At 37.6% G+C, this 21005-nt stretch overlaps 1 protein-coding gene across 4 annotated transcripts in view; it reads left to right on the top strand.

Moving 5' to 3' along the window:
* The first annotated feature begins 10 nt into the window (after positions 1-10).
* Positions 11-21005, top strand: part of LOC6605804 — a 34261-nt gene continuing 13266 nt past the window's right edge. The window contains exons 1-2 of one of the 4 annotated variants that reach the window (XM_002030583.2): positions 13172-13481; positions 14783-15691. In XM_002030583.2, coding sequence (XP_002030619.1) covers positions 15139-15691 — 553 coding nt within the window. In that variant the 5' untranslated portion in view covers positions 13172-13481; positions 14783-15138. Of the gene's footprint in view, positions 573-13171; positions 13482-14639; positions 15692-21005 lie in introns of those variants that run through there. The other 3 variants (XM_032717649.1, XM_032717648.1, XM_032717650.1) reach the window with 3 other exon arrangements.

Here is a 21005-nt window from a genome sequence, read left to right as displayed (position 1 = left end):
TGAACAGACCAACTAGTTTAGTTTGTTGGCGAGTTACCAAAGAAACGGTCACGTTTGGCAGCTTCAGTTTTTACGTTCTCGTGCCAAATTTCAGTTAATAATAAACTGGTACAGTGATTGATTGATGGACTCATTGAGTGAGTGAGCTGCAATAATGGCTAATTACACAGTGGTGCGTGTGACAAAAGTGCAACCATACCTGCATACGATGGACAGTAGTTATGCAGCTTTGGCCAATGTCGATAGCTTTTATGCGCCGACCTTGGAGGCCGGATTACTGGATTTCCATGCAAATGGCACTGCAACCCATGCCAATTTAACGGCGGAAAGTGTCCTCGTCCTCATCGGCGAAGAGAACTACAGCTATCGATCGACCTCGACCATAGTCCTCATGGTCTCCGCCTGGATCCTGCTCATTATGGGCTTTGTCTTCTGCTGCTGCGCCGAGTGCTGTGGCGTCAGCGTGTGGCGTGGCAAAAAGACGCGGTCCAGCATCGATATCGATGGCTTAAATCAGGCGGAGCAAGGTGGAAATGGAAATGGGAGTGCCTCCGCCCGCGATGCAACTGCAGGTGAGTGCACCAAGTTCGCTCTATCATCGAAAGCTTTTGTTTTGGGGGCTCGTTTGCATACTTTTAGGCTGCCATCGAATATTGATTGGCCTGGGGGGAGACTGGCCAAGTTGTTCTCCCTTGCCGGTGGATAACTAAACTCATATTTCACGAGTATCCCATAAATGGCTACAATAAACGAGCAGCCACAGGGATATCCAAGAATTTGCAAGTGTGCAATATACCCTCCGATTCGCTTAAGCACAGAGCCTAAAGGATTTGTATAAAATTCAAAGGAAGCGAAATAAACATGCTTATCATATTTAACAATTATTAGATTAGATTTAACTATTTTTCTTTTTTAATTACTGAAACATTTTCTGACCCTCGCACGGATCCTTTATAAACTTATTTCCTGATTCTACCAAATTTCATTGGCCCCAACCGAAGTGCAGAGTATAAAAATGCATTCGAATGGCCTGTCAATGCGCTTTGCTGTTATTGCTGAACTACTTTTCGAAACAACACGAAGGGGCTTCTGTGGGCTTGGGAGTTGCTCTGCGGAAACTGCCTGCCTCATCGATATCATAAAATATTTAGCTATTTCTCTTATTTCGCTACGCTCCGTTTTTGGCAAATTTGGCATGCGTTTTGGCTGAAAATTGGCTTTTGGCCAAGTTAACGAAACGTTCACAGAAATGAATGCTTCTACACAAACATTCACACACAAATATGCCAGTCGGGCTTGCACATACACAACGAAAAATTTGGTGGAACTTGAAAAATATATTGGTATTTAGTGATTTAGTTTTAAAAATATAAATACATAGTTTGGGAAGGAAATGCGAATATAGCGGAATTATCGAATGCTTATTAGTGCGACAACCTTAAGTATTTTTTTCTCAGTGCACGGGCTGTAGAATTTCGTCGGATAATTTGGTTGCATATGCTGCGCTCAATGCAGCTTCTGTTTGCATCGTTGGCAATTAGCATTGTCTCGAAGATATTGCGTTTCATTAGAGCGATATGTGTTGCAGAGTGTTTGTTTGCGCCTGAATGTGCGTATGTGTGCGTGCGTGCGTGTGTGTGTGAGCCAAAGTGCACAGCAGTCAATGGGTCATTTCGATAACGGCAAAATTTGTTGCAAAATTTGTTTGGCATTTAAGCCAAAACTGGGATTTGTGTATTGTGTGGCTGCCAGAGCTTAAGTTGTTGCATTTCTGTCATGGTTTCTGTCGATTTTTGGTATGCTTTTGTGTCCTGGCATTTCAACCTAACAACTGATACCATAGTTGAGCCATTGTGAGTAAGCACAGATGATAGGTTCAAAGTGCACATAAATAGGGCTATGTTACGCCCATTTGAGTGTGCAAAATTGTGTTTAACGAAAATCGATGACTTTTGCCGGAGTATTTGCCTCGTTTTTTGATAAAGCTTATATACATTTGAGATGTTTCCATTTCTTAAATCTAAAATATAAGAACATTTTCTAGGCATGCTGTGAGATAATCATTTATTTCTAGCTGTGCAGAAGCATTGGTAGTTTCAATTTATCAACTCGGTTATCACCTAGTTAGATAAATGGCAGATCAATAATGCCACAACTAACCTAGATAACATATTTCTTTGTACCTACCTCATGGTGGGGCCCAATCAATTTATACGCTCGAGCGCATTTGGCCCATTTCGATAACGAAATAGGAAGCATCTTAGTATGTCAGTGCAATAAATTCCTCCACTTTCGTTTCGAACTGTGGCCACAAAACGTGCCTGGGTTCCATACCAGACCAATAGTTGCCTAGTTAATGCCCCCGTTCCTTACTCCACTTGTGGCCCACACGGGCAACTTAAAGTCGAGAGCCATAAAAATTGCGCAAAGTCACAAATGTTTTATGAAACTTTTTATTTTTTTATATTTTATTTAGCCCAACGCTCATTTCGCTGCACAAGTTTTAATAAAAAACTTCAGCCTCTTGTGCGAACCAACTGCAGTCGATGCCGCTGCGCCCCGACTTTTCTGTTCAGGAATTCATAACCGCATTTCTCTGCCGGGCTGCCGGGGAAAATCGAGCGGGGCAAGTCGGAAAACCAGGAGGCGCAGTTGTACATACCAATTGCTTATGTATCGACAATAAGGGGCTGTGTGTGCAGATACCCACTTTTCCGCCCAACCACCCACTTTGGGGTCCCAGCTGATGCGGCAAAAGCCCCGGCGTATAATAAGTTTTTGTCTTCCTTCGAGGAGGAGCGCCTGCCTGCCAAGTTGCTCGCCTCGAGTTGAATCTATAATTCAGTTTCGCCAGCTATTTTCTTTTGTCTTCGGTGCGTAGACCACTTTAAATTTCCTTAACCAATTCGCCAGGAAAATGCTGGAGCAACGTATTATAGTCTAGCATAAATTCTTTCTATCGAAAAAGGGGAGTGTATCATATTGATAAGTCATAATTAAAGATTAAAGATTAAAGTTTTAAATAGTATAAGAATTTTCGTTTAATCTTTATTAACTTAAATTCTTTTTTAACATGCTTTAAGTTTAGTGTTATAAAAGAATAAGGAAAAATACACGCTTTTCTACTCCGCGAAACAAGCCAAAAAAATAAGGGCAGTTTTTATTATTTATGCAAGTAAAAAATGCGTAAAAATTTCTCTCAACTTTATTTGCTGTTTACGCGCTTCATTTACGGGAACCAAAACACCGCCCACTCAGCTCGAAACCACCCACACCTCCCACAGCCACCCACTGTCCCGATAATTCGTGTACATCATTTTTTACAGCCCCTCATCAGTTGGTGGCTCTGCTTAGTTAGTCTTTCATGGCACTTTGATTGCTCATTTGGCATTTATTTGATGATGCCAGGACCCGTCTGTCTTCGGGGTCCTTAAATTATTCATTGTGCGTGTGCGTGGTGGCTCCTGCGCCTCCATCGTTCGCCATCTAAGCATCTGAAACATCGTCTCAATCCCGCAATGAGCCTGACGAATTTTTTTTTAAATATTCATGTCCCGCCTTTGGCTAGCGAAAAGAGCAATAAAGAAAAATGAATCCGGCAGACAAGTCGCCGAAAACATCCGCGGACGAAGGCGACCAACTAAGAGTGCGTAATTTTTACCGACAGCGCATTGAAAATATCGCCCTCGGCGATAACAGCAGACATCAAGGATTAGGTGTGGGGCTGGATTTCGCAGAACTCCATCAGCGGGTGGGGGTCACGGCGTTCTACGTGAGTTTGAAACTTGTACTTGGTCAGGACTCGGCCAGGCGGATTGGATTTGCACCATGTTTCAGCCGGAGACGAAGCATAAAAATGCTTTTAGGGTGGATCTTAATTCAACTAAAAAAAATGCTAAGTTATAAAAAAATCATTTTAAATGGTTTCAAGCTTAATTATACGTTATGTTACAAACAAGGCAAAACTAACCTACGAGCAGTATTTCGAGATACTAAAACAACTAAATTGAAGAATTTGGTTCACCCCAGCGATCAGTGCTTATGTAACCTACTTGGCCTGTTTTTGCTTTGACATTTCATCTAATTTGTATTTATTGTGTTGGATTTTGCTCTTCAAATTGCGCATACAATTTACATTTTTTATTGGCGCCGGCTACTTCGAGTATCAATTTCCCCGACTCTAGCAATTTCTCGACTTCATTCTGCAATATATTTTTTTCACACGTTCGATTATTGATTGAACTGGGGCCGAAAGAAAGATGTTCGATACTTCAATTCAAGGGAGATGGAAATTCGCGCAATTTGAAATGCAGGTCAATTGCATTTGTTTTATCGAGGGGTGGTCTGCATTTGAAGCTGTCAATTTGCAATTTGATTAAGTTGAATTTAATTGCTTTTGTTGTATAATTATAGAGTAATTGCAAATTGCATTGGTCTCACTGTAGTGTCACTTATTTTGATAAATAATGCTCAATTTATTTTATAGCTATGCACTTTTTTAATTCGACCTTTTCAATTTAAAATGACTGAACAGTGTGTGTTAAAGTGGTTTATAAATGAATTTTGAGCTGCATATTGAGTACAAATGAATTGATGGATTAATTATAGAGTCAGAGGGAAAAGCAATGCCAAACAAAGGTACGTCATTGGAGTAACATTAATCAATTAAAAAGGTTAAATCTGAAATACAGCATATGCAAATGAATCAACTGATTTAATTATTTAACCAATATTTGGCAACAGCTCCTTAATTGGCATTTAATGCTCCTTCTGCTTTAGCCGTAAATCTTGCACCCATTCAACCGTTTCAATTGCCCACTTAGCAGCCTTTCAACACAAATTACCATAATTCGAGCTCTTTCTCCATTCTCTTTTTGAAAAGGCTCACACACACTTAACCTTTAATTAAGATACTCGAAAGTTTTCAATATTAAGCTCAATTGTATGCAGTGGCGCCGCATTGTCGGCTCCCTTGCTGCACGTTCCCATTTTCCGCTTTGCCACAGGTTCTACGACACGGGGGAAAACAAGGTGATCTAAATCATTGCAAATTAAAATTAAAGAATTTTATTTCCAAAATTTTAAATATTTTCTTTGTACTCTTTTTATAACAAATAAGAAATATTTATTCTTGCAGCTGTGTGCTTTCTTTAATAGGATGGCATTTTCATATTTGTCTTGTATAAACTAAAAGATTTTCTAGCGAATACCATTCAGTTACCGAATATCTGGCATAAAAACATTGCTAACTGAACTAATTCCGATTACAAGGACTATTTTCCTCAGTGTCCTGTCCCTCTTATGCCCATTACCATTCGACTTTCCCGACTCCCATCATCCGGTTCCCCATCGCACGCTCACATGTCAAGTCGTTGCAATTTTCCATAACGAAATTAACGCCATGCCAGGCGGCGCTGCAAAGTATGCAACGTAAATTTTTGCGCCGAACCAATAAAAATAATTGAGGCAAAAGCGCCACATGTGATGATGGGTGGTGTTGGTGGGGCTGCAAGGGGTTAAGGGGGCTTGGTGGCACAGGGGTATTGAAAATGCAGGGGTCCTTGCTCCAATGGCAATTTTGCTTTTATTGCCTGAATGCCTGATGACGGCAGCTCCTCATTGCACAGCCCTTTTCAATCCCTCCCGCTGACACTGCACTCAAAAGTTGTACTCTTTTATTAATAAATTATATATTTTATTATGTTATATATAATTGCAGGAAAATAAGACTTTTAGCGCCACAACTTTATAAGAACTAATTATATTCTTTAATATAATGATTTTCATAGTTTTAGAACCCACTTTCTAGGCTCATGAATTACTAAGTAAATAAAGGAGCGGGTTAACAAATTATTCATAGTTTTACATACTTTATCATATAATTTTTTAAATTATTTTAAATTTAAAAAGAACAGCACATCACATAAAATTAATCGTTTTTAATTCACTATTTTACTTTTAACACACAGCTTCCTATATATTTGCTATTTATTAGTTAAACCAAAAATCGAGTTTTATCAAATATTGAAAGTTAGCATATATTTTTCTCAGTGCATCCATGCGATGTTGACGCTGGCGCCTTCGCATGGCTTTTAAGTGCTCAGTCTTTGTTGTGGCTCGCCTTTGTTGTTGCAGCTTTGGTTGTTGTTATTGGCGGTACTTACACTCTCTTCCTTTCTTTTTTATGCCGCTGTCATCGCTCGGTTTGCACTTGCATTTATTCTTGTTTTCATTTCCGTTGCGCTTATCACATTATTGCAAGCTCATTGCCGCGGCTTCCCTTCTGACGCACACGCACACAAGCATCTTACGCTCGCACACAGATACACACACAGACATATCAGTCAAGCTGTCTTGCTTTCTGTTTGACAAAAGGTACTTGTGTGCGTAAAAGGGAAGAAATATTCATGCGTTATGGGTATTAATGCTATTTTAATAATAGGAGTAAAGTCAAAGGTAAATTAAATACATTTTTTAAGTTACATATTTGGATGTCAAAAGGTATTAAAATTTAAATACACCTTAAAGCTTGCCTGGAAAAATCCAAGAATTTAATATACAAATTTGGAATATTCCATATATGTATATGGTCATAAGTACAAATAGGAAGATCTGTATTTTATTTTATTTTATTTTTTTTTTTTTGTGTTTTTGAAACATATTCAGTTCCTAATCTTTTCTGTTTTCTATTTGCTGAAAACTATTTCTTCAGATCTTCGAGTATTTAAATATAAATGAAAATCTAAGGCATCGATTTATCGGCATTTCCGAACCTTTCCAACCCCTTGTCAACGTCCAGAAAAGAAGAAAGTCTGGAAATTAAACACAAAACACAACAAATGTCAAATCCTAACTTCCGAGGAGTTCAAACCCTCTTTAACTATGGCACTTTCCCGTTTCCCCCCATCTCGGTCCCTAGATTCACACAATTTTGCATAGACATTAATAAATAATTTGGAACGTGTGAATGATTTTCATATAAATCGCCGCCAAGAAGGAGGAGGTTCCGGCAAAAAGAAAGGGAAGCGGAGCTCTGGCCTCCATGTGTGTGTAACGTTTGCCTACTCTTGCAGCTCATGTAATATTCATGATTATTTGAAATTTGCGCTTCGTTATCCTTTATCCCTTTTTATGTTTGGGCGAGGCAGACGACAATCATATGTTAACGCGACGCCTTTTCCTTCTTCGTCGCCTGCACAGATATACACATGTATATACCTATATGTATGTACTTAAGGGATGGGGGCATGGGGGCTGGCAGGGAGGTCCTTGCATATCAACTGAGCGTAATCGGGTTTTCATGCTTTGCTGCCACGCAGGACACACTGGGGAATTCCTCCAATGCCATTGATAGCAACTCAACGCGACTCTGGTCCGTCAATATCCCCTGGCAAACTGTTGCGTCGCCCATCCTCGCCTGCCAAGCGATTTTTTCTTTGCCACACGTTTGTCGCTGCACTCAGAGAAATAATTTGAAAGGGTGCAACTACAACATAAGCGTAATAAGAACTGTTCTAAAAATGACTCATCAAATAATAATTCGATTTAGAACTTTATTACATGGTAAATAATCAAATTAATAATTTCGTCAACATTTCAAGCTGATATGTAGATCTTAAATGTTTTCTCCGTGTGTACCAATACACTCATACCCATTAAGCTAGTCCTGTGTCTGTGTGCCACTTCCGTTTCGTCGCTTATCAGCCTTCGTCCTTCGTTATTGTTGTGGCTCCCTTGGTGCACTTTTTGCTGCAACTTTATATGCAATGCCGCCAAAAGCTAGCTAACGCGATTCCTTTCTTCCTGCTCGCCTCCCAAATGCCCGCCCACAAATGTCAATGGCTTTGTGCTGAAACTTGCTTGATGCCGCTGGAAGTGGGCGTGGCCAGCCGCCCATAGCCACAACCTGGCTGCATTGCGATAACAGACAACTCGAAACTCCAACACCACCAAACTCGTAGTTTGTTGACAAACTGAGAAACAATTATGATTGATTGTGTGTCCAGGAGACCAGGGCAGAAACGCCAGGAAGCCACTGGAAGCCGGCTGACAAGGAAGCAAACTATTCGAAAGTAATTTTTGAGATCGCCAAGGTAGATAGTGCTGAAGGATTCCAGGACACACAGGAATCTATTGTAAACAATGTGATGAAAACTTTGAGTTTCAAATTACATGACAGCGTAAAAGTTTAAAAAACTTAAAGGTATATTAAAGAACGCGTAAAATATACATAATGTCTAATCAGTTTAAAAGTTTTAAAGTATTTAACTTGAAGTGTTATTATGCATCTAGTTAAAGATACTAATAATTCTGGAACGCTTTAAATTAAATTTAATTTAATTTGGAACCAAGCCCCACACCATTTAAATTTGTTTTTCCCAACCAACCTTATTTCAACTGGAACTTCTTCTACACTCACCTCTTTCTTGTGGATATTCCTCAATTAAATAGGATAATGAATGAGCCAGTGTGTCGCCCCATGACATTAAGACGATTTGTTCAATATTTTCCCTTAATGAGTATTTAAATTTATTCAACAAGTAGCGGAAGCGATCAAAAACGCCTCATTAGGTCGCTGCTGGTCAGGTTGGGTTCCAGTTTTCGATTCTTTTCGTATAATAAAATACGAAATAGATTTTCCTGCTTTGTTGACAAACAGCTCGTAAATTACACGCTCGTTTTTCAGACATTTTATGAACAGAACCGGGCCAAAATCGACCTTTCAAGCCGGCTACTGTGTGTGAGTCCAGTGCATTGGCCACGGTTCTGGTCGTTTGTTCTGCAACGGAAGTTCAAATAGAGGTAGGGGCGTAAAAAGATTGTTGTATAGCATAGTACTTGCCTGGTGACAATCCCAAAAAAATAGAAATGATTACAGAAAACGCTTGCATAACTCTATGAGGAATACTCGGGCCAACAGCCTTTCAATTTCCGTTCTCACAGCGGCATTGGCCCAAAGGTAAACAAATCAATAAGTTGAGAGAAGCGCGAACGATTGCATCCTTATCAAGGCATATGTCGTCCTTGTACCTGTCGGAGTTGCAAAGCCGAAAAGGATACAGCCTGCTGTCAGCCTAACCATTTCCGTTTAGCAAGCCAAACAATAACAATGAGATTTTTCCTCGCTGCGGCAGTCGCTCCGGAGATAAAAGAGGAAAAGAGGCCGCGACCGGAAAAGCGCATTTAACGCGATTTGATGGTTTACAAATTGGCTTAAAGGAACCGGAGAACCGGGGAAACTGGGGAATCGGGGACCGGGAACATCGGGAGATATCCCACAAAGAGGAGTGTTCGAACAACTGACGGCATTTGTTCGAAGGGTCGGAGGTTGAGAATGAGGCTTGTTGTGTTTGGATAAAAGATTGTTGCGATAGGGTTGCCGATGAGGGATCTAACGGAGACAAGGTGGTTCGGTACTGGAGTCGAGTGCGTTAGTAAAAAATGGTTTATCATAAGGACGAGGGTTTTTCCTTTTGGAGATTATAGGAATATGCAAAAGGGCTTATTATCTTTTATTGTATATTTAATTGGATTTTTCCTGGAACCTATACTCACTGATATTCCAATAATGCTTGCTGCGTACCATTAAAAATATATATAGTAATAAAATATGGAACAGAATTTTAACCTTAGATTATGGCTTTAATATTCAGGTAACTGCAAAGTGCTATTGAAGAGTTTTTGCTTATAAGTTATGTCTCTCCATATAAGCTGTTTAAAAGTATAAATCCATCGAGCTGCGCATTCCCTGCTATTATCTTGGCCCAACAATGTTACCTAACTATTTCATAATTCAGAAGCATTATCTTTCTATGCGGTCAGTCCTCGTTCAAAGACCCCGGTTACTCAGAAGTCTATAATTAAGTGCATTACAGGCGGCCACCATGCCGCGCACTTCCTTTGTTTGCTCGCCTTTTCCCGAGTGGAGCGAAGTGAAGCCGCAAATAACGCTGACTATTTGCCAAGTATATTCAACTGGATGGAATGTTCGCATTGGAGATCGGGGCTGACATGGGAAATACCCGGGGGTTAATAACATTCCGTTCCAGAGTTACTTAATTGATGGCTTAATCAGCATGACTGTGAACTTTAAGCGGTAATCTAGCCGAACGACATTAAATTCCAAAGGTGATGAATTTATGATTTTAATATAACAATTTTATCAAGATCTTATCACCAGACTCAGTGGCGTCGCATTCTGTCTGTTGACCTCATTTGTTTTTAATTAAAGCATGCTGTTCGCAACAGTGTGTCGAAATCATTCGGTTAATTGTAGTGCAAAAATACTTCAACCAGTTTTGGTTTACCTACTTAAAATAACTTGTACTTTCGATGTCATCACGTGAGCTGTGTCACTTGATTATTCTGCCTGGCGCATGCGCAACCGGTTCACAACTTTTCACTACTGCCTGCCGGCGTCTGACACGCAAAAAATATAAACGTAAACATCGCAATGATATAAATATTAATAATACACGTCGACGCTTGGTTTTCGTAGTATTTTGGTTTTTTGGGACTAATTAGTCATCTGTGGTGAGTTTGTCCTAATTTGGGGAGTTTCCTGTCCTAAGTAGTCTAATTAGATCAAGTTAGCGAGCGCAACAACCTTTGGTGCATGCAATAGGGTTAAAACTATGCTAAGGTCTTAATGATGTTGTGGTGAATTTGATGTATGAATGATTGAAACTACTAATTATGTATGTATATTCAAAAAATTTCGTAAATAAAATATACTATTTATTGATGTTAATTTGATAATTGGTTGCATAGAAATGTAGCTAACCATTCTGTTATATCTATTCCCCATTATGGAAAAATAAATATATGTGTTTTGTTTCGAAATATCAGAGATCATTAAAAACTATTTGTAAGCAATAAATCCTGTTAATTACAGTATAGAAATAATAATTATAGCTAACGAAGCTTTATGGCCAAGTTAATGTAAAGAGCATGCAAAATACCAGATCGAACCAAATTGAATCAAAACTTACAAAAAACGTATCGCACCGCATGAAAAACACATTTGTTGTTTTGCCTAAAAAAAAAGTATTTAGCTCATGTTTAATGTAGAACGTAAATAGTAATCTGACGTATGTACGAGCTGACAAGATGATTGGTGGCCACTCGAGATAAGGAATCACCGTGATACACAATGCAACCGGCTACTCCAAATAAATCATTTGTACACAGATACTTTAGATTAATATTGGGCTGAAATGACCAGGGGGGAATGTCCACAAGACACCTGGAAACAAATATACATATTGAAAAGAAATATCATTTGTACGACTTTAAAAAAATAACTCAATCAGCCGTTGTCCCACTCCCCATTCAGGCCTTTTAACCCAATTAATTCCATTCAATTTAGCTTTTAGCTGTTAAAAAGCAAAAAGAGGTCATTTTAATGCACTCAATTGTTGATTGATTCGGCAGTGCGATTTATTTGCAAATACATACATACTCCGTAATCTATCAATTGGAAAGCCCGTGACAAAGGCTCTTCAAAAGCGATTAGGAGCACCCCCTTTGAGTGCCAACAGGGTACCAGCTTTAAGTGCCAATATCAATAAAATAATTCGAAATTGATAAAGCTCTAATCATGCGTCACTAAGCCTGTGCAGAATGCTAATTGTAATTGATGCTCATAAATAGTGCAACGTCACACAGAAAAGTCAATATTAGCAAATGGAAAATTCATAATCAGGCAGTCGATCGAATCAATTTGTGATTTACAAATAGTTAACCGCAAACACAGGAAAAATTACTTCCACTAAGCACACAGACAAAGCAACTTCTGCATTTGGAATTATGCAATTGCATTAAAGCACAACATAATTTAAATTGTTCTACATTTCGAACATACATAGTTTAGGCAGCAAAGTGCAGCAGCCACAAATTCCCAATAATCAAATGAAACGAAATAATTAAATGCAAATTTTAATAAACACCAAAAAGATAATAAAACATACACTGCGACAGCCGAGCAGCCAAATAACAAATATTACCGAAACACTAATGAAATACTCGCTGTGAAATTGTCCATGAAATGCTCACGTTTCGGCAGCATAAGTCCAATGCATAAATTTAAATGTAAATGATATGCAATAAACATGAAATATGCATGGCCGGATTAGAAGAACAATTTCTGATAGTCGCCGGCGAAATTGCAACTGGAAATAAACCAAAGCCAAATGAATTAAAGCCATACTAAAACTTTTTAAATTTTACTTAAAACATTGCTGTTTATAAATTCAGATAAAATTCATATTTATGTATATGGTATATAAATACAAAATAGACTGTGTGAATAGAAATTCTTATTACTGATTAGAAAATGCGGAATCGTAAGTTATAGCAAATTAATAAATTTACATAAGCACGATTGCTTTCACTGCAATAGGTAGACTGCAATTATTATTGAGTATAGACGGAATATATTAAGCAATAAATAAATAATAAAATGTGAGAAAAATGCGGCTAAGGAAACAGACGGCTTATTTACAATTATATTATTGAATCATAATTATTACATTATACATAATAATTTATAAATCAATACAAATGAAAATAAAACTTTAAGTGTGTAGAAAACCAAAGATCAAAAAGGTCTATATAATTTGGTGGTGTTATATTTTATAATAAAATGTATATACTAATAATAACATTTATTTAATCAAAACCAAACGCCACTAACAAATAAATCTAAGAAAATAGTACAATCAAGCCGAGTCAATTGCTGCAATCGACTCGTTATGATTACTGATTTGCTAGTTTTAGTTCTCTCAGCAGACTGACTAAGTGCACCTAGAAAAATATGAATTAAATTTTCATTCGAATATTTAATTTTTATATTATTTAGAGGTATTAATTTTTTAAGTGTCATTTTTGTCTGCGGCGACCGTTGATCGCGTTGTCTCACTTGATTTAAATATTTGCCGCGTCTTCGCGTCAGAGGCAGTTTCGGCCAGACATAGCTCAATCTCAATCTCAATCTCAATCCGTATCTGTATCTGAATCTCAGCATCTGCCTAGGTTCCGTCATGCAGTCAGTCTGCCAGTTTGTCACACGCTCAGTTAGTCATTTATTCGGTTTGTTTGCCAAGAGTCGCTGGCTTTTCAACAATATTTTGCGGTCGCAGTCGACGTCGCGCTGTCACCGCGACGGCAGTTAACTTTTCGCTGTTAACGTGGCTATAATTGCAAGACGCAAGAAAGCAGTTTTAATTGTTGTAAACAAGCGCGCCCGGTCGGTTCATTTGGCTAAACAATAACAAACGGCCAAAAGTTCTACGCGAGTTGTTCAATCATTTTTTATTGTTGATAAAGGTCGTGAAACTTAAATGGAAAAACCAAAGACGATTGGCGCCAAAAATTTAACTCGTAGTAAGCAATTATTTCACACAAGCAGTGTAAATAATTGAAAATATCTAATAAGAAGCGGAAACTAAATGAAAATGATTTAAGAAATGTGTTTATAAAAAGTAAGCTTTAATGAAATCGTGTGGTTCCTACTTTTCAATATTGCATGTTTGCTGATTTGCTGCGTCTTCAATAAAAGTGTGATTACATTACAAAGAACCGGGAAATATTAAATGTGATATGAACAATAAAATAGAGAGCTAAATTAAAGCCATTCAGCTTATAAAAAACAAATGTATTGTCATAACTTGAATAAATTGTTTGATGAAGAAACCCATTGAAAAGTCAATGACAATATTTATCAATGAAAGCCATCTTATTGTTTTATTTTTTGCTAGCATTCCAATATATATTTGTTGTGACATTAAATTGTTTTGTTAAACATTTGTCAAATCACTATACATTTTATACTATTCTCATTATCAGTCGTGTTGGCTTGATGTAGTATTCAAGTTGAGATCTTAAAATTTTCCGCTTGATTTATTCATTAATTGCATATATTCTAGACTTTTAAATGCCCAGATATCTGTACTGAAATTCAATAGGGCTTCACCAGTTTTAATTAATGTTTATAGATGCTGAAAACAAGCGGCCTAATTGACTGTTATTGAAGCTGTTCTAAATATAGAACAGTCGTCTGCCATAAAATGAGATGGGTGTGTGCTTAAGACTCGGAAAAGCCTCTGATTGTGGGTTACGTTACGCCCATCTAGTTGTCAGTTGATCGAATTTGAATAAATCAAATAGGCATTATTGATTGAGTATGTGCACACAAGCGATTTCTAATGAATGACTGATTGATAATATAATTGGTGTTATTAATAAAAATCAGGAAGCCACTTTTATAGATTTATAGATACTATAAAAAGATAAGCTTTAATTCTCAATTTAAGAAATTCGAGCTTTCTAAATCACATTCATTTGCTTTGAACTTTGTTAAACATTTTGTTGATATTCGTAGGCCTTTAGTTTATGAAGTTTATGGATCTGAAACCATCATTAAGTAATTCACTCAGCAAATCGACATTTTACACGTGAGCTGCCTTGGATTTGCCCTTATGCACTTCACGTGTAATCGAGAATTAGCTGGGCAAATATGCGAAGATTTTACAGCCTCGCAAGTGGCAGAGATTAAACGAAACGGAGCAGAGCTCCGCAGTAATGACAAATGTTTTCCCTCATTTCCACTTGGCAAATCAATAAAACTGAATTTCATACAGATAGATAGCCGAAGGATATACAGTATATGCATATGTTTATTGCTAAGATAAATTCCCCAGCAGCAAAACAGTAAACAGCAGAGATATATATGAAAAAAAGGAGAGCTTTAATGCCAACGATCAATATTTGTGCAACAAATCAGCAATGAGAGCGGCCTGTATCTGTGAGATACAGATACCATTTTTTCAACCCAAAACCGTACGAGATGCGTGAGGCGAATTAACACCGATGCGTTAACACAATTAGTTGAAAAGTGAAAAACGGCATAAAGTAGAAGCTGGAGATTAAATAAAATAAAATCTTTATGCCAATTGGGAGTGTCGACAAAAAGCGGGCCAGCGAATTTGCAACTTTACACTCGACGCCCGTTTTCAGTCGCGCAATGAAGCTCCAGCATCGCGGCTGAGTTAAAAAAAAAAATATATACGAAAGCACATGTGCCGACTGTACTAAAACTAAGTGATAAAAAATATTACAGAATATATATAGTTCTGAACGATGGCTGATTTACTAAAGGCTCTGAATATTACGGGCAACCTGCTGGCAGGCCTCGAAGATGCCGGCAATCTAACGATTGCAACTGCCACAACCACAACTTTAAGCGAAGGTCTCAATGGCAATGCAACGACCTTGGATGCCGCAGCATCCACCAGTAGTGGCGAAAAACTCGATCTTGGCGGCTTCGATCTGCCCGGCAACTACTCCATACTCATTAACAAACTGGAGCAGCTGGCCTTGGGCTTGGATTCGGCCTTGGGAAATTTCACCATCGATCGCCAGGAGGTCGAGATCAATTTGAGCGGTGCAGCCACGGCCAACGACGTTGCCGATGTGGCTGACGATCTCTTCGATGTCCTGCCAGCCGCTCGGGCACCTCCGCCGCATATAGCACACGGATCAAGGATATATACGGGCGACGATGGCCAGGACTTTGCCCACGTGGTCAGCGATATCTGGATTGGAGTCATCCTAACGCTGCTCATCGTCTTTGTGATATTCTTCATATGCGCTTGCTTCGTTTATCACAAATTCCAGCAGTGGAAGAATTCATGTAAGTGTGACCAATGGGGCGTATGCGTAATATTTGGTATAAGGGAATATTAAAAATCCATTGGGTGTGAGATTCTTGATTTGATTCGCTGTTATAAATCAACTTTTTTTGCATATCTTATTACTTAAGCGCCATTCAGTCTACCCTTCGAATTTCACCTATGTCAGCAGATCAATAATCAGCGAAATATTATTTCGCCATACTCCGCTGGGATTTAACATATTTACATACCTGACAAATCAAACATAAACAATCACTCACACAACACGATTGCGCTATTGAAAATTCCGATTCGTGGTAATCCATAAATCAAATTGCAGAATCATTCGGGCTGAATTAAACGTCAGTGGAAACTCGTTTAGACTTGGACTTTGGCGCGAAGAGCGTCGGGAGCCAAGCAAATAAAAAACAAAAATAGAAAATAAAAGCAAATAAACAAAAGTACCAAAAGCAAAGTCTGCGGCAGGAAGGAACTTTTCCAACACAAATGAAAAAAGCGTAGAACAAAAACAAAACAATAAACTCCATCCCAGAGGAGTATGTAGTATGATTCACCACCTCTAAAAAAAGGGGGAATTGAAATTTCAGCCAGTATTTGGTTAGCACATAGCACACGCATTCGTATCTTGTGACTTGGAAACAGTGGAAACAAGAGCCCAAGATATTTCACAGCTTTGCTGGCTAATAAACAATAAATGAGTGTGTTCCATGAGCTGACTGTTTGCGCCTACTATTTGCCAAAATAATAATTAGAAGCCGCAGATCAGAAGCTAAAAACACTGCAAAAATTATCACGAAATCGTGTCAGTTATAGATAAAAACATATTTTAATACAATTAATACAATTTAACACAATTAGCATTTGTATAAAATATATACTGATTTAATAGAGAAAGAAAAAATAAAGTTCGATTGTTATTGAATAAAATAATTTGGTAAAACAAAAATAATAATTCTTTAATAATTTATTTAATTCAATGATAAAAAAAAAACTTTGCCTATAAAAAAGCTATAGTTTTCATTTTACCTTTGTTTTAATCTATATAAATTTAAAAATAATGCATTATGTAGATTTATAATATGCTTTAACATTTAAGCTGATACAATTTTCTTATAAGCCAAAGAAATATTACTGTGCACCACCTCATCATATAATAATTATGTATTGTCCTGTTTCCACTCCCCAATAAATTAGAAAGCAATTAGCCCAATAAATTTCCAACTACATTGATTAAACATTGGGTAGAGTAGAGCCCCCAGACAATGTGTTTCGGGCCCTTATCTTTCGAGAACCCCATCTTCTTGGCTTTTGGATCTTGGTTCTCTGGGCCATTGTCTTTGCCGTTGGCCGCCTTCAAAAGCAAACATAACGTTTCCAGTTAATTAAAGTTGCAGTCAAGTGGGCCATTTAGAGTGAGAAATTCAGGCATTTGCCGTTGTTTACTTTTGCCAACATCTCGAACCCCCCCAGATACTTGTGCTTCCAGCGTCTCTATTACACTGCAAATTTGTGTTAATTAATTAAAATTTCCTTGTCCTGCACTTGGCCAACAGACTGGTTGTCAATTGTTTGCTTACGTTCAAAATGACTGCTGGCTAATTTCTTTTCCACGTTTGGCTTCAATTAAGCCAGTTCAATTAGGCCCATAAGGGGCGAATGTAAGTCAAGTGCAGAAAGTAAAAGACCTCGAGCATTAATGGGCAAATGACAGATATTTGCTATACTCGTATATAAAATAGACAAGGTCTAACACAATAAAATTCTAGTTGCCGTTGAAATTGAAAGAAAAAAGGTTTAAAAAGTCACAAATTCATTCAAAGCTTTTTTCACCTAATTCAATTTACTTAAAATGCAGCTATTTAAAGCGATTTTTAGAAGTGTTTCAGTTTAACTATTTTATATATCTGCAAAGGATATTTATACACCAATATAAACATTGTTTAACAACAAATAAAGTAGTAGCCATTTAAAAGAAATTTCTTTGTCTGCCTGATCTAAGCTTTTTCTAACACTTTTCTCTTGCAATCTATTCAACTGATGTTTGTATCAAATAAACTCTAAAAACCACCAAAAATGTTCGAGTTGGCAACCGAGCAAAGTCAACAGTCAGATGCTAAATACTTTTGACTAACCACACCCCAAATCTATTGACGATAACTATTTGTTATACACTTTAGTCATTGCTTTTTGTAGCAATGTAGCATTTAGCCTAGACACGTTTAGAGGCGATATGTACAAATAAAATGTATTTCCATTTATTTATATTTATAGACGATAAAGTCATTTAAATTTTGCATTACATATCAATTTCCTTTCGGTGAAATTCTTTTTTTTTCTGAAGGAGTAACGAGTGTCTTTATCAAACCGCGAAACGTCACTCACGTACGGCCAGACAACAGTGCGTATGAGTGACGGGTCGTCCCATGGTGTTCGTTTTGGTTCACGGCTGTTTAATTTCCTTTTAATGAGTTGTTTATCTTTGTGTTGTTGCTGTTACTGCCGGCGTCATTGTTGCGGCCATCCCATTGTTATTATTTTAACTGATTTGCCATCCAATTTACCGCTTTCGCTTGGCCAGCAACACTTATTGTTTTAAGCTGACACCCTTGACTGGTAAGCAAACCAGTTAAAGGCTTTAAATAGTAAACGTATGTTCGGTGTTTGTTTGCGGCCAAAACCTTAGGGCAACAAACTTAATTCTGTACTTTGGGGGATTTATGTTGATGGGCAGGTTAAGATATGTTAAGATCAAGCGGGTTCGCAGAAGCTCAAGTTCCAAAAACTCAGCAAAGATCGAATGTTTCTTCATGATAGGAGCAACAAGTAACTACTAGATCAATTAAATTTCCATAAAGATAACTTATTAATAATACCACAACAATAACAATACCGAAGAACCAAATAGAGATAAGCTTTTTAAAGACCATTAAATCTTATGCACTAGGACCCTAAAATCAGGCCATAAAAAGTGTGTATATAAATAGAAAACCATAATATTCCAAATCGAGTGCAAAGTTTTTCTTTTAACTTTTAGCGCATACTCTCTCCAAAATACTTTGCGAACTGTAACGAAAACTCCTCCTACAATTTTAATCAACTTGGCCACGCGGCAAATAAAATTTAGCGATTGGTTAATTAAATTAGGCAGTTCGATATTGATTGCATTTGCAAATGTAATTAACATTTGCGGTGCTTTATCAGGTTTATTAAAGTGCAAATTGCAATGGCAATGGCGATGCATCATCATCATCAGGGCCAATGTCCGTCCACGAATTCTTCAAATCGAACTTAATCAAATCCCATCGTATTAAGTACGACTTTCTCCGTCATTCCCCCAAAAAAACAGCGATGGATTCGCTTTAAGCCGCTTTATATAATGCAGGAGGGCAAAACACTGACGTCAATACAGAATGGTTTTCACGGCAGACAACAAAGCCGTAAGCAGCTTACGGATATATATGTAGATTCACGTTTAGGATCAAGACTTTAACGTTGTATACGTTGTTGTTTTCGATTTGTGGCTAAAATTGTACCGAAGCGCAAAATTCGCATAAATATGCTAACTGAGCGGGGCAAAAATATTGCGCAAATTAGCAGTAGTAACGAAAATGGCATTTGCATTTGTATTTGTAATGCACGTAATAAGGATAACACTAATCAATATTTGCTAAACTTTAGTAGACTGTATGTTACTGTGGATTTTGAAGGATTTTTTATAATTATTTTAGAGATATCTAAACCATTTTAATCTAACTATATCTAATACCTTAGAATACAAATTTTAAAAGAATCAGGATAAAATTACTTTTGTTATTTCCTCTCTAGCAGACAGGCTTCACCATCCATCAATCAATTCCCAAACAAACACGCATACCCCAATTACCCTTTAATTGCCTTAAATGAATGGCCGCAGAAAACAAAATCCCCAATCCTATGGCCTATTCCCGGTTCCATTCCATCGACCGCAGGGTTCGAACCAATCGACATGATGCTTCAGTTTATAAGCCACAAAACGTGTTGGATTTGTTTCAATGGCGCTAATTGCTTAATTGAAACTGTTTTTGCATTGGCAAGCACTAGTGGGCTAACTGTAAAGCTATAGAAATGTGTTCGGCCCTATTATTCCACCATTACCCTCCGTAGGCGGCATAGCGAGATGTCAATTAGTATTTGGTTGCTAAAAGCCAAAAAGGCAGCGGCAGCAGTAACAGCAACAAATAACAGCTACCAGAATTAGCTTGTACCATCACACATGTCAAGCTGTCGTATACGTAATATACACTTTGATTAGCGTTACGTATACGCCACGTTGAGCATTCGATTCGGCGTAATTCGGCTAGGGAATCGAATCTGTGCATATATGTAGGTGTGTGTGCACTGCATGTATTTTAATTGCAAATTTCCTCGGACTGCATCATAATTGGGCAGCATATTTCAATAATTGAAGCGCGCTATATTTTTAATTAGTTAAATGCGCGTTTAATTAGCTTTATAAATTATGCACATTCAGCGGTTAGTTGCAGTCCATCTCGCTCCCCCGCCGCGCTATCCCTCTCACTTGCACTCAATTGAAGCCCTGCGGGAGCTGACTTTGGGCTTTTTTACAATTATGAATATTTGTTTGTTCGACAGAGCGACAGGCCGCATTGTTGTTTCCCGCTGCTCTGATTTATTTATGCATTTGGCTATATTTTTTTCGCGTTTATTTCCATTTTTAACGTTTTCGACTTTGTTTGTTTGTTTATGTGCCATTTCACTGTCGACGGGAAATGAACTCGAATGCATTTTTTATTTATTAACGATTGCATGATTTATGGATAAATAATTTTTAATGCATTTCATGTGGATGAGGCTTGTCAACAGGACTTATGAATAAAAATTGTTGCTAACGCTGGCAATATCGCTTGGTAATCGTGTAAATCAATTGAACCAATTCAAGAAATTCGTAATCCTGGTGTCATAAAAAAACTAGTGGATTGCATAGTAGAATTAATTTACTGTTAATTTGATTTCACGGTCCTGCGGGTTTCAATCACATTTATTTTGTTTTGATGATAAAAAATACAATTTAAGCATAGTGCAGAGTAAATTTATGACTCGAAATTATTAACTCCTTTATTGTTCGCATTTCCCATTAAACTAAAAATAGGAAAGTAAAAGTGCCTGTCATGTTTTATATTGTTATTTTTTCTGTTTTAATATTCATGCGGAAGTACATTTACAACTCTAAATTAAACCAATAATAGTTTGCATTTCCTATTAAACAGAATGTCAACGTATATCGACTTCCATATTTGTCAATTTCGTCTATAT

This window comes from Drosophila sechellia, chromosome 3L (genome assembly GCF_004382195.2).
Source record: "Drosophila sechellia strain sech25 chromosome 3L, ASM438219v1, whole genome shotgun sequence".
Classification (NCBI taxonomy): Eukaryota; Metazoa; Arthropoda; class Insecta; order Diptera; family Drosophilidae; genus Drosophila; species Drosophila sechellia.
The sequence above is the reverse complement of the archived record's forward strand: the minus strand, read 5'-3'. Positions and strand labels throughout refer to the sequence as shown.